The 14,823-nt window shown below is 43.0% G+C and overlaps 1 protein-coding gene across 4 annotated transcripts in view; it reads right to left on the minus strand.

Moving 5' to 3' along the window:
• Positions 1–14,823, minus strand: part of ARHGEF18 (Rho/Rac guanine nucleotide exchange factor 18) — a 91,118-nt gene that overhangs the window by 31,700 nt on the left and 44,595 nt on the right. For 3 of the 4 annotated variants that reach the window (XM_069741729.1, XM_069741723.1, XM_069741713.1), the window contains exons 2-6: positions 9,462–9,529; positions 6,073–6,133; positions 837–975; positions 562–674; positions 100–240 (exon numbers count right to left, since the gene is read on the minus strand). In XM_069741729.1, coding sequence (XP_069597830.1) covers positions 100–240; positions 562–674; positions 837–975; positions 6,073–6,133; positions 9,462–9,529 — 522 coding nt within the window. The remainder of the gene's footprint in view (positions 1–99; positions 241–561; positions 675–836; positions 976–6,072; positions 6,134–9,461; positions 9,530–14,823) is intronic. The other variant, XM_069741736.1, reaches the window with a different exon arrangement.

Below are 14,823 nucleotides of genomic sequence, written 5' to 3' on the forward strand. Positions count from 1 at the left end.
CCCCATATCTGCATGTTGATAGCGTTTTTTTGCTGATGACAGGTTCCCTTTAACATTGACATGTAATTCTTAAGGACTTAATAGCAGTTTTTTCCTGACCGTATATCACATCCTGTCGCTTGATGACCTCTTTCTTCTGCTTTTTGGCATAAGGCGGCTCTACGGCACTGCTCCAAGACTCAAACTCAAATTCAACAGCATCACCCTCCAATTCAGTTCTCACAGAAGAATAAAAAGCATCTGAAAGAAGGAGAAAATAGCCTGTCAAGATACTCATAAAAAAAAGGTTGTAAAATCAGTGCTTAAAAGTTGGATAACCTGATCCAGAGATAGAGACAACAGCAGAATACAATTTGTTTATTAGATGTAGGCTAGTATGTAATGATCTACTGAAGATCACATAGCCATTTGTGATGGACGAGGGGGGTGCAGGGACAAATCCTGCGCAGTGCTCCAGGACAGCAGAGTTCATCACTTACCGGTGATAGGAACATGCGTGAATAAGGAAAACAAAGGTCTTCGAAATCCACAGTACGAGCAGCACATTTCCCCAACACTTACCTTCGACAAATACAGGCTCGGTGGTAGATGGAGCCAGCGAAACATTATCATCTGTGAAGATCCTAGACTTTATAAAATTTGAGTCAAGTTCATCCATTTCTCCAGCTGCTGAACTGTCAAACAAGAAAAAGTAGACGTTTAGTGCAGATCATCCACACTCAGGTCTGTCCATCATGGGAGCAGATTACTATGGAGCTGGGCCACATCACATGCCTTCTCTCATCCAGGATTCAGCCATCAGCTCTGCTGTAAATGGCCATGGACGCCAGTCTTACCTTGTTCGACTAGCTGAGGTCGCTTGTATTTCCACTCTTGAATTTCCTCTATTAGTGACAGTCATTCCGAGCCCACGAGCCTGTGCATGAGTCCCATCGAGCCCCAAGATCGCAATGCGAGGGTGATCCTTGAAAGAAGCTGCAACAGAGGCAAAGACGGAGTTGGAATAGGAGTACCTGCCATCGGGCTGCCCGCCGCGCTCTGCCTTTTGGCGCAGGGCCGAGAATATGCGAAAAGTCAAAAGCTCATTCTCCAAAACAAAGTTTCTGCAACATTTCCGTGGATATGTGCTGTAAAGTGACATTCTAGAGGGAAAAGACTTGCAGCCATTTCCCTTGTCTCTCTTCGGGCTGGCGTTGCCCATTTTGCTTCTCAGGCACTTCACCTCTAAATGATCCATCAACCTCAGGTTTTCTAGCTTTGTAAGCTCCTCGCGATGGTTCTAGAAACCCCTCCTGCAGCTTATCTAACCGGTATTGACTGAGCTCGCATGGCTGGCAATCAAAGTCAATTTCACCCAGTGTTCAACAGCCAATTGTATCTATGAGACAAATGACTTCAGCTCTTCTCTGCGGCAAGTGCAAACCGATAATCTGATTGGTAAACTGCACACGTGTAAAGCAGACTCCTGTATGTACCACCAACACGAGATCCTGCTGGGAAGCAATAAAGCAGAGAGCGGACGCAGCCACTACGAAATATTGCTAGAGTAACCATTTCCTTCATAAATCACTGGTACAGATGAAAATATGAAGCTTTATAATATACAGTGGGGTGAAAAACTGTTTGCCCCCTTCCTAATTTCCCATTGTTTTGCATGCTTGTCACACTTAATGTCTCAGATCAACAAACAAATGTAAAATATTAGACAAAAGATAACACAAATATACATAAAATCTGTTTGATGACCTGAAACATTTAAGTGTGACAAACATGCAGAAGGATAGGGGGCAGGAAGAGGGCAAACACTTTCACACAACTTTCTCATTCATTCTCAATTCATGGGTAAAATCAAAGCACCACTCCAGCATTTTTTTATTGCACCACTGGAGAGATGCTTTAAATATACGTCCCCTGCCCCCTGTCTGTTACTCACCTGCCGCCTTCATCGGTCACCGGCGAAAAGTGACCTGTCTGCAGCTCCAGGGTTTCATGGAGCTGTGCGGATGTCACTTCTCAATACAAGTCTATCAGAGACTCGTAACACTTGCTCGGAGATCTTGGATTGTAGCGTCTGACTTCCGGTCAGTCGGAAGCTGCCATCACAAGATGGTACTGCAGGCCCAGAACAGTGCCAAAAAATGGCAGGGAGGGGGGGAGGTTACATTTAAAGTGCCACTCCAGAGCTGAAAACAATAAAAAATATGGAGTGGTGCTTTCAGTGAAGACAGACTTTCCAATTAATTAGATGACAGTTGGTGCTTATAAAGCTCTATGGAGAACTGTCTGTTTTCATGCAGCGAAATGTTTGCCTCTGCTTCTAGCTCCTCCACCTCCATAGAATTTAACACACAACTGTCATTTCCTAATTTGGTAATGGGAAGGTCTATCTTCACTGAATACAGATTTTTCTCTTGAATTTAGAATACAAGATCAGTCCAGGATGTGATAGAAGCAGATTTCTCTAATAAGATATATTACAAAGGTTCTTCTTTTTATGTGCACTTCATGGGAAGAAAAAAAAAAAATGATGGCTACTCTTTACGTGTTCATTTTAGTTTTATTCTCCAGCACAATTTGTGTCACTCAGGGTTAGCGAAAATCAGACTAGGATGTAACTCTTATTATCTTTGCTCCGGTGTAGCCCTTTCAGGCAATGCCCACCCCGTTTTCAATGTTACAAGTAATTCTCTTGAACTGAAGCAAGTACCCTGGACTCTCTTTAGAGGAACAAAGAACATTGTAGGGATTCACTCTCTCAAACAGGCATTAGGTAGCGTTCACACAGGCAAGACGGTTTGGTCCAAAAGTGCAGTTGTATTGCTTTTATGGAACTCCAAGGGATTCAAAACCAAAACAGACTTTTCGGGACACAAAGGTGTCCCAGCAAATAAAGAGTTAATTTAGCAGGGCACATAAATGTCAGTGCGGGCTCACCCGAACAGGTTCTCCTGGAGCAAAGAGAAGCGCGATCGCACCAGTTTCAGTATTCAGCCCGAGCTACAGAACCAAACAGAAGTATCCAACTCCGGGCACAGTTCACACGGGTGTTACCAGAGCGTGCTCGGGTGTTATCCGAGTATCTTGGGAAAGCTCGGATATTTTGTTTGACTCCCTGCAGCCCCAGGTGTTGCAGCTGTCTTACAGGTTGCATTATGCATCTATTGGGTTGCATTATACATTTTGCAGGGAAATAAAGCTGGTAGTCAGTGGCCATAAAGCAACTGAGAGGAGCTTGGAAACAGACAAAATTGAGCTACAAGCTTTTGTGTTAGACCGTCAGAACAAGCTCACTGATGGATTCTTTAAAAACATTGATCCCTTTCTCTTAGAGGAGCTTTCCTTACAAATTGACCGACAGTTCTACCGATAAAATGGCTGCTGTTGAGGAGCATGTGACCAGACCTGGCCACCAGCCTTCTCAGGTGATTGACACGTCTGGCCACATGCTCCTCCACTAGTAGCCATTCTGTGACCAGACTTGGCCACCAGCTTTCTCCGGTGATGGTCATATCTAGCCACATGCTTCTCCACTAGCAGCCATTTTGTGACCAGACCTGGTCACTAGCCTTCTCAGCTGATGGACACATCTGGCCACATGCTCCTCCACTAACAGCCATTTTGTGACCAGACCTGGCACCCAGCTTTCTCCGGTGATGGACATATCTAGCCACATGCTCCTCCACTAGCAGCCATTTTGTGACCAGACTTGGCCACCAGTTTTCTCCGGGGATGGACATATCTAGCCACATGCTTCTCCACTAGCAGCCATTTTGTGACCAAACCTGGCCACCAGCCTTTCAGGTGATGGACACATCTGGCCACATGCTTTTCCACTAGCAGCCATTTTGTGACCAGACCTGGCCACCAGTCTTCTCAGCTGATGGACACGTATGGCCACATGATCCTTCACTAGCAGTCATTTTGTGACCAGACCTGGCTACCAGCCTTCTCAGGTGATGGACACATCTGGCCACTTGGTCCTCCACTAGCAGCCATTTTCAGGAAAATTTATAACTTTCTCATCCGTCTTTTTTGGAGCTCCTCTCAGCTGGTTTAAGGCCACAAACCACATTAAAGTAAAACGTGCAGTTAAACAAAAAGCCAATCTGTAAAAAATCTATAATGAAACAATTGCAAAAAAAGATTTTGAAACCAAATTACATGTATTTAAGTTAAAAGAATTGTCCCTAAAGATGGCCAACCCCTTTGAACATAATGGGAGCTAGCTTGTCCAAATTAATTTTTGTCCAGTCCTTCTGTACACGAACAGTTGTCTTCGCCAACACTAAAAACTTCGAAGTATTTGGGGGTCCTTCAGTGAGGAGTTGCAGATGGCCTATATGTTTTAATCAACGTTTGCCCTTCTTCCTAAGTTTTAAAAGGAACCTGTCAGTCAATTAATTTCGCCCAAACATTGGTCAGCATGAATCAGAACCTGACTGTGCAAATTACACCCAGGTATGCTTTTCTCTGAAACGTTTAGGTGCTTCACAAGAAGACCATAGGAAGAGCTGTGAATAATGATTTTGGCAACAGTGAAAGGTTCCCTTTAGGCAAGCTATTGCTTTCAGGTACTAGTAAATATTTTTTGCTAAAGGCAGACCATCCATTTTATTTAACCTTTCCTACATTTACTGAAAGGCAGGGCAACTATTTTGTTTAACCCATCCCTACACCCTAAAATAATAGTATGTCTTGTTGCTGGCACAGTGGGCACACCTTGACGAACCATTTTGAGTGATCACAAGGGTGCAGAAGTTGTACTTGTGCCATAACTAAGGGGAGCCTGGAGTTGGCTGACAGTAGTGATCAGAAGAGCCAGTCAACAGTATTAGTATTTAGATGGTTGATTAGAGAGAAAGGGTCCCTCTCTCATCCTATCAGCGTTCCAGCACACAAGGTGCCAATGGTGCCTCAATTTGACCAGCTGCCATAGCTATAACTTACAAGGCCTAACAGACTGTCTGTCAGTTAAATAGCAATATCAGAAGTGTATTTATATAAACACTTCAAACATAATAATAATACTGAAAAACATACATGTGGCTAAGTCTACAAAAATGTAATGTTGTGGCTCATTGTAAAAAAAATGTAAAACACAAAAGCAATGGCAGCACTGCTCTATTTTTTTTATTACACAATGGTGCCTTTCAAAACTACAGTACGTTTCACCCCATAAAAAGAAAAGGTTAAGTCAAGGAAAAAAAAAGAAAAATGTTTTTAAGTCCCAAACATCATGCTTCCTTGAAAATAAGACCTACTCCGTAAATAAGCCTTAGCATGATTTTACAGTATGCTTGAAATATCAGCCCTAATCCAAAAATAAGTCCTCGTTACAGCCAGGACCAGCGTTTGGGGAAGGGAGACAAACTGGTGAATTGCCAGGACCAGCACTCTTTTAGGGGCAGGAGCAGGTCTTTAAACTGAAGGAGACAGGCTGGTATGTACCATATGCGCAGTGTGTGTATATACAGGCACACACGTGTATGTGCTGCTTGTGTGTGTATTGTTGTCAATGGAAAAAAAATAAGACATCCCCTGAAAATAATCCCTAACCCATCTTTTGGAGCAAAAATATAAAACGCTTCATTATTTTAGGAAAAGCAGGGTAGTAGGCTCACGCCCTAAGGTACACATCAAAACTATTCAGTCTGTGAAATAAAATGGGGTACTGGGAACAAGGAAAAAAAAAAAAAAAAAAAAAAATCAGACTGTCCAATTTCTAATGTCCAAAGTAGAGACACATTTCCAAAACACGAGTATAAGGGCTTGTGCAAACGTTGCAGATTTGGTGCGTTTTTGCCATGCAGATTTGTGACAAAACCTGTAGCCAGCAAAGCGAATGAGAAAACAGTTCTCATGCACACCTTGAGAATTTACTTTTGCACCAAATCTGCAAGTCACAATCTGCTGCATGTCAGTTCTCTGTGCGTTTTTGCCTGGCATTTTTTACCTTTGACTTCATTCAAAAACGCAGGGAAAAAACGCACGTTTTTGCAGCTGCATTTTTTCTGCATCCATTTACTCAATGTGTGCACGTAGCCCAAGTAGTAAAGAGAAGCATGTCGGTACCTTGCTGATATGACACAGATGACACTTGGGTAGATGTTACAGGCTTGTGGGAACTGTCCTTCTGCAGAGGAAAGAAAAGTTGGAATGGAGGTTTTTGATATTAACAGGGTGCGGTACAGCACCAGCAATGTATGCGAATTATTGTATAACCATAATGTTGTACAGTGTAGAATAGCAATATCCAGCAGATTCCCGGTTAGCTCACCTATACAGATTGAGACTATATTTACTCCCCTATATAGAGCCATCATATTCCACAGCACTGTCCCCATTGGGGCTCACAATCTAGATCCCCTATCAGGATGTCTTTGGAGCGTGGGAAAAAACAGGAGTACCAGAGGAAACCCACACATACCTTAGACTTTTCTTTCATTGAGAAAACAAAAAACATAAAAAAAAGGGATAAATATTTTCTCAGAAATGTTTCTTCTGTAACACTGGATGTGGCTTTACCACATTACTTTTCTTTTCTCAGCAGTAGAGAGTGTTATTAGATCCTCTCTTTATGAGGACCCTCAATTACCTGAGATTTTTATAGTTACCATATGCACTTACAGCTCAGTGAAGACAAAGAGGACACGTCACCAGGTCAAAAGTGAACCGTTTTCGCTCTTTTATTCCTGTTCCTCCACTGAGAATTCGTTTTTTTTCCCCCCATTTTTTTTAAATTCCTACAATTGGATTGCTTTTATTTGGTGCTATTTGTTGCGGTCTTTAGCGATAATTTTTATGCTCTCAGGGTAATAATGCCCAGCAGCTCAAAGACATGCCCCCCAGAGAATCCTGTTAGTCACGCCCCCTTGGAAAAGACCATAAAAAGTAGCACTATATAAAAACTGCTCATCTCTCTGGAACGTGGCAGACTTAGGCTATGTGCACAAGATGCGTTTCTGATGTATTTTCACCGCGTTTTTTTCCCGCACGGAAATGGTCTAAAAACGCAATGGAATCCTTGTGCAAGGTAATTCAATGACAATCCTGACGTGTTGTGCTCATGATCAGTAAATTTCAGTCAGTATTTGCAGGGTGTTTTTTTTCTGCAGCATGTCGATTCTTATTGCGCTTCCGCACCCACTGACTTCCATTGAGTCCATCAATCCACAGCAAAAACACAGCAGGAGGGTGGTAGTCACAATATATGGTGCTGCAGGCACTGTACTGTATAATTCACAGATCCCCCATAATAGAGCGTCATCCACAGATAATAGTTTTATATTTTATTAAAGGTTTTTGCACACTATTTGGCTCAAAATATTTTTTTCTTATTTTCCGCTCTAAAATCTAGGTGCATCTTATAATCAGGTGAGTCTTATAAAGCGAAAAATACGGTATCTTTATTAAGCTCAAAAAAGCCTTCATTGCTGTACAAAAACGCATGAAAAATGCGCGTTTTTGCTGCAGAATTTTTCCTGCCAAGAGATGCAGAAATCTTGCAGAAATTTCTGCAAGCAAATATTCAACGTGCACACACAGCCCTACAAAGCAAAAAAGAAAAATAATCAGAGGACCAGCGGGAATAAAATAAGAGCAAAAACTGGCCACTATTGACCTGGTCACATGTCCAGGTCCACCAATTTTTCCCACTCTTTTCTGGAAATGAAACTCCATAAAAAACGCGGTATTCATTACAAATAGCCACATAGATATTTGGGTATAGGAACTAAGTTTATTGCATACTACATAAGATGTTGTGTAGCAATATACATAACCCAATCTAGGAGAAGCAAAAAAAAAAAAAAAGAAAAAGTTAGTTAAGCATAGATACCCACCCATCAGCCCATGGCAGTTTAATCACAGCAGGATCCCATCTACCCATATAAATGTAGGCCCAGCCCAGGAAAGGAATCACATTAGGATAGGTTCCCAGCAACGAAGATTGCCTCGTCATTGGCTGCTGGGCACACATGAATTGGCCAAATTATGTGCCAAGTATCTGCGTATCCTATTTTCTAGAGCAGTAATGCAATGCCAGGGGCTTTGACTGACAACTTAAAGCTAGAGGCCTCCGGGAGGAAAAAAAAAAAAAAAAAAAAGTTAATTTCCTCCAGGTAGCCAAGCTTTCAGTGTGGCGGTCACGCTGCTTTAGAAAGCTATTAACCTGCAGATTAACCCCATAACTGCAGGTTAAAGGGAATCTGTCACCCCAGAAATCGTATATGAGATAAGCCCACCGGCATCAGGGGCTTATCTATAGTATTCTGGAATGCTGTAGATAAGCCCCCGATGTATCCTGAAAGATGAGAAAAAAAGGTTAGATTATACTCACCCAGGGGCGGGGCCGCTGCGGTCCGGGTTCAATGGGTATCGCGGTACGGCGCCTTCTATCTTCTTACGATGACGTCCTCCTCTTGTCTTCCTGTTGCGGCTCCGGAGCAGGCGTACTTTGTCTGCCCTGTTGAGCATAGTACTGCAGTGCACAGGCACCGGGAAAGGTCAGAGAGGCCCGGCTCCTGCGCACTGCAGTACTTTACGCAGCCCTCAACAGGGCAGATAAAGTACGCCTGCGCAGGAGCCGTGACAGGAAGCAAAGAAGAGGACATCATCGTATGAAGATGGGAGGTGCCGGACCGTGACACCCATCAGACCCAGACTGCAGCGGGACTGCCCCTGGATGAGTATAATATAACCTGTTTTTCTTATAGGGGGCTTATCTACAGCATTACCGGATGCTGTAGAGAAGCCCCTGATGACAGTGACCTTAGCTCATATACAATTTTTGGGGTGACAGATTCCCTTTAATAGCAGTTGTTGACATAACAGGTTCCCTTTAAACTATGCCATCCAGAGTAGTGATGCCCAGGTAGTGCAGAGGGATTCATGATCTTGGCAAGTCTGCACCAATATTTTCCAGGTTAGGCTCCATTTACATCTGTATGAAGATTTAAATTACGCTTGATAAAGAAAATGAACTTAGTACAGCAAGTAGTGCTGTTTTCCGTGAAAATTACAAACCCTGTTAGGGCACCCGATGACAAAGGACCAGATAAGAAGTCAATAAGGTCTACAGAGCGCCATTGGTCACATCCTTCTGTTTTTATGCACCTATGATAGAACATAAAATTCTGCTGTTGCATAAGTCTGGATTCTAAGTGTAACAATCTAGTACCCTGCAAAATCTGAGCAGAGGGGGCAATTACCTGGCACTGCGCAAAGCAGTCGCCCATATGCTCACATCCGTTCAGTGCACATCAAAGAGTAATGTATAAATCCACAAGCAACACAAATTTTTCACTAACGTTTATTCCCATAAATCAAGACTCTTGGACAAAATCATATTTCATGGGAGGAGAATCATGTAATAGATGTCCCCAGCAAATATGCCCTAAACAACGTGCCCATGTAACTCTGCCGCTGCTCATGGAATCAGCGATACAGAAGATAAATTGTACCTTTGATTTGCTGCTGGCGCATTCAGGTAGTAATGTCTTGCAGTTTTTATGGACATTTACAGCACAATCTGTGAAAAAGAAAGTTCACAATGTGGGAATTAAAATGGAATATTTGGAAAATGTGAAATGCAAAAGTACATACAAAACAGAAAAGAAGCTAGTGGGCAATCAGTGTCTGAAAGGAGAAAGCCAGAATGGTTGTTAGTGGGAGCATGCGAGTGTACGAGATGCTAATGTGACAAGCATGCTCAGGATTACACAAGCGATAAGAGTCCAATATTAAAAGAAATCCGAATATAATAAGTAATCATTTCTGAACGAAACCGCCCACCAAGCATTCGGAAGGGTAAATATAACGACTCATTGTTCATGGAAATGACAAGCAATGGAAGGAAACAGTGCTTTTATTGAACGGCAATTCAATGCAAAGGACGCCAAGAGTAGATAAGATCAGATATGAAATCAGTTTACTTTAAAACACCATGTGATGAAACATCAGGCAAGTCGGAAAAACACAGAGAAGCATACAGTCATGGTTGAAAGTGTTGGCACCCTTGAAAGTGTTCCAGAAAATGAAGTATTTCTCCCAGGAAATTAATGCAGTTACATATGTTTTGTTATGCACGTTTACGGTATTTCCTTTGTGAATATTGGAGCACAAAAAAAACATAAAAAATACTGAAAAAAAGGCAAATTGGCCATAATTCCACACAACGTGGTTAAACAATTTTGTTTCAAGCTTGTAATGCTCGTTCAAATACACCTGTGGCAAGTAACAGGTGCTGGCAATATGAAAATCACACCTGAAACCAGATAAAAGGGGAGAATATTTGCATTGTGTATCTGTGTGCGCCACACTAAGCACGGAGATGAGAAAGGGGAGAAGAGAACTGTCTGGGGACTTGAGATCCCAAATTGTTGAACAATATCAACAATCTGAAGGTTACAAGTCCATCTCCAGAGATCTTGATGTTCCTTTGTCCATGGTGCGCAACCTAATCAAGAAGTTTGCAACCCATCGCACTGTAGCTAATCTCCCTGGATGTGGACAGCAGAAAAAAAACTGATGAAAGGTTGCAAAGCAGGATAGTTGGGATGGTGGATAAGCAGCCTTAATCAGGTTCCAAAGAAAGTCAAGATGTCCTGCAGGCTCAGGGTGCATCAGTGTCAGTGCAAACTATCCGTCCACATTTGAATGAAATAAAGCTCTATGGCAGGCAACTGAGGAGGACTCCAAATATACTTCAAAAAGAATTCAGAAATGGATGGAACAGCATTGGAGAGTTCAGAAGTGGCCATGAATAAATCTGGATCTAAATCCCTTTGAAGACCTCTGGAGAGATATTAAGATTGCTGTAGGGAGAAAGTGTCTTTCCAATATGAGAGACCTGGAGAAGTTGGAATAAGAGTGGTCCAAAATTCCAGATGAGATGTGTTAGAAGCTTGTTGATGGTTATAGAAAGCCATCTATTGCAGCTATTTATTCCAAAGGGTGTGCAACCAAATATTAAGCTGAGGGTGCCAACTATTTTGTCTGGCCCATTTTTGGGGTTGTGTTTGAAATGATGTTCAATTTGCCTTTTTTTCTGTTTTTTTCCTGTTGTTACAATATCCACAAAAGGAAAAACATGTGTATAACAAAACGTATAATTAAAATAATAAATACTTAATTTCCTGGAACAATTTCAAGGGTGCCAACACTTTCGGCTATCACTGTATTTCTAATGCTCAGTCATTGTCCACACCTCTTTAGGCAGATTCTCATGCAGATCAGTGTCCGGCCCATAGATCTTAACAGCTCATTTACATACAAGATTTCTCTACAAAGACATCAGATGAGATATCAAGGTGTCATTTTATTCAGCGTCCTATGACCTTGCATGTCCATATACATGGCTTAGCTGGGTTAATCCTACTGAGATTCCCTTTAACATACAGCATGTAACCACCGTGGTCCCAATTAATTACCATGTTTGCACCTGTGTGTCTAATCTTTAGTATTTTGTGCCATGTTCATCTATCCGTTTGAATCCCACCCCTGGAATAGTTTTTTACATCAGATATTTTGGTGCAATTTTTGAGCCATGTTTGGCATAACGGGTGGCCGTTTTTGCACTACGAAATCACAAAAAAACACAACACATTATTAAGACCATCTTTGACTTTGCTCAAAATTAATGAATCAAGTACGCAATTTACAAGACTTATGGAGAAAATAAAAGAACAACAAATACCACCAGATAAAAAAAAAGGGAAACGTGATATATTGGCAAAATAGTTGTGTCACCAATACCACTGTTAGGCCACATGCACACTAGCAGTATTTGGAAAGTTTTTTACCTCAGTATTTGTAAGCCAAACCCAGGAGAGGGTGATAAATCCAGAAGTGGTGACGTGTTTCTATTCTACTTTTAGGGTATGTTCACACGTTCAGGATTTCCATCCTTTTTTTTTCCTGACTGTTTTTTAAAAAACTGCAGCTCTTGGCAGAAAACGCAGGTCCTTTTTTTGGTCCTTTTTTGGTCCGTTTTTGATGCGTTTTTTGATGCGTTTTTTGATGCGTTTTTTTGATGCAGTTTTCTAGCCAGAGTCTGTGTGTTTTCTAGGAATTTTTTTAAGGTTAAAATGGCTGAAAATACCCTAACCCTACCCCTAACCCTAACCCTACCCCTAACCCTACCCCTAACCCTACCCCTAACCCTACCCCTAACCCTAACCCTACCCCTAACCCTAACCCTACCCCTAACCCTAACCCTACCCCTAACCCTACCCCTAACCCTACCCCTACCCCTATTCTAACCTTAGTGAAAAAAAAAAAAAAAAAATTCTTTATATTTTTTATTGTCCCTACCTATGGGGGTGACAAAGGGGGGGGGTGTCATTTACTATTTTTTTATTTTGATCACTGAGATAGGTTATATCTCAGTGATCAAAATGCACTTTGGAACGAATCTGCCGGCCGGCAGATTCGGCGGGCGCACTGCGCATGCGCCCGCCATTTTGCAAGATGGCGGCGCCCAGGGAGAAGACGGCCGGACGGACACCGGGACGCCGGGTGAGTATAAGGGGGGGAGATTAGGGCACGGGGGGGGCATCAGAGCACTGGGGGGGGGCATCGGAGCACTGGGGGGGGGCATCGGAGCACGGGGGGGCGGGATCGGAACACGGGGGGGGCAGCCACACTCCGCCCACGCACTTCCGCCCGCTCCCCGCACTTCCTGCTGCAGCGGTTCTGCACATCAAATCGCAGTAAAACCCGCAGATATATTTTTGATCTGCGGGTTTTACTGCGGTTTGGACCTCACAATGGAGGTCTATGGGTGCAGAACCGCTGCGGCTCCGGAAAAAGAATTGACATGCTCCTTCTTTTTTCCGGGAGCTATTCAGCGCGTCTTTTTTTTTACAATTTCCGGACCATGTGCACAGTGTGTCCTGTTTTCCATAGGGTACAGTGTACTGTACCCTGCATGGAAAACAGCTGCGGAACCGCAGCGGCAAAACCGCCGCGGTTCCGCGGTAAAAAACGCACTGTGTGAACATGGCCTTACTCTCCCACTCCTGACTTTAGCTTACAAATACTGAGGTAAAAAACTCAAATACTCAACATGTGCACATGTTTGCCTAACAAACAGGCAATCCCTGCATGTGTTGTGGGAGTCTAAACGCCGCAGGGACTTGAACATATTTTTCGAACACGACGGAGACCCTCGGTTAGCATACAAGCGTGCTGGATAACACCTAATCAGAACATGTTCGCTCATCACGAATCACAATCCATTTTTTATGGCAATTTGGGGTGGTCCTCCGACTTAAGAGATACGAGATTTATTTGAGGGACCTTTCATGGCAAAACCCTGTGGTTGTGAAAGGGTTGCTGACAAGAAAGCTGCGGCTGTCCATGCCCACTGATAACCGGGTGCAGCTTGCTAATGCTTGCCTGAAGTCCCTGCTGCTCTAGGCATCGATCACAAAGTCACACGGTGGAGACATATTGATCTGAGCAATATGGGACCCTGCTGGCTGACCTGCATTTTCCTCCTCCACTTATAGGAGACCTAATTAGCGGTAAACAAAGTTCACATTTGCAACAGCAATTTCCTCCTGCCGATCCAAGAAAGTTTCCAAAATTAAGCATTTCCCGCTCCTTATATAACTGTCTGCGGACCCAGAATGGGGTTATGTAAGCCTGACAAGGGAACAGGTAGGTCGGCTTTTCTTCCATGTAGATGTTCTGTCGCAAATCATGACGAGAACATGCATGACAGAAGCCTGCCGCATGTGGATCTCCCAATTTGCAGTGATGGCTTTTGAAAGTCCGGGGGGTCCTTTGTAACATGTAAAAATTAGTCTATGCCAAACGACAGATGTGCACCTCAATAGAAGCTGCTACCAGGCTCAGATGCAGACGGATTATCGGAAATCGCGCTGCACGCAGGCATAAGCTGTACATGTGGAGCCAAGGGAAGGATTGGGTCCAGTCCCAGGAGATCACGGAATTGTTTCTAAAAGTAAGCCACAGTGTTCACCCTCATGATCTATAATATGCACATAGATCAGGGACGGGGTTCAGGTAATCGAGCAGGCCAGCCGTGGAATAGTCCCACATCCTTCAGAGGAAGTCTAATGTAGTTCCAATGTTATACCCAAGTCCTTGGTGCCATCCATTTACCAAGCTGCATTCACAAGGGCACACCAGTTTCACCATTTCAATGAGTATAGAAAAAAAAATTAGATAGATATAGATAAAGCTTAATAAACTGATGGATAAAACAAAAAACATGATTATTTTTAGTAAACAAAAGATTTTATGGTAGAGGTCATTGAACAAAAGGGGAAAAAAAATACACATTCTACTTTGATAACACCACTGAGACCAATGACAGGCAGCAGCGGTTTTGAAGATAAGTGCTGCAGCCCTGTAACACTGGAGCGACAGCAACAGGGGCTTCAGAAAGCGAATCGATCAATAGGCTTTTGTTATCCCACCTGAGAGAAGCATGAGGTAGGGGCAGAAAACCTGATTCCAGTGATGTATCACTAACTCTACTACTCGCTATAGTTTTCACTGTAGCACTTCAAGCAATTCTCCGCCCACAACGCTCATTGGCAGCTTTCTGCCTATGCATAGTGTACACAGAAAGCTGCCAATCAATGGTGGGGGGTGTGGTTTGACTACCCGGCAGAAGGACAAGTAGTCAAATAGTGATAATCTGAAGATAAAACACAGGTTTAATAAAAATTTCACTAAGCAGCCCAGTAAGTGATACAACACTGGAATCAAGGACCCTGCTCCAAGGACCCTGGAGACAGATTCCCTTTAAAGCATTACCTGTTTGATTCCCAATTTTTGTTACCTCTCTAG

This window comes from Ranitomeya imitator, chromosome 1, assembly GCF_032444005.1.
Source record: "Ranitomeya imitator isolate aRanImi1 chromosome 1, aRanImi1.pri, whole genome shotgun sequence".
Taxonomy (NCBI): domain Eukaryota; kingdom Metazoa; phylum Chordata; class Amphibia; order Anura; family Dendrobatidae; genus Ranitomeya; species Ranitomeya imitator.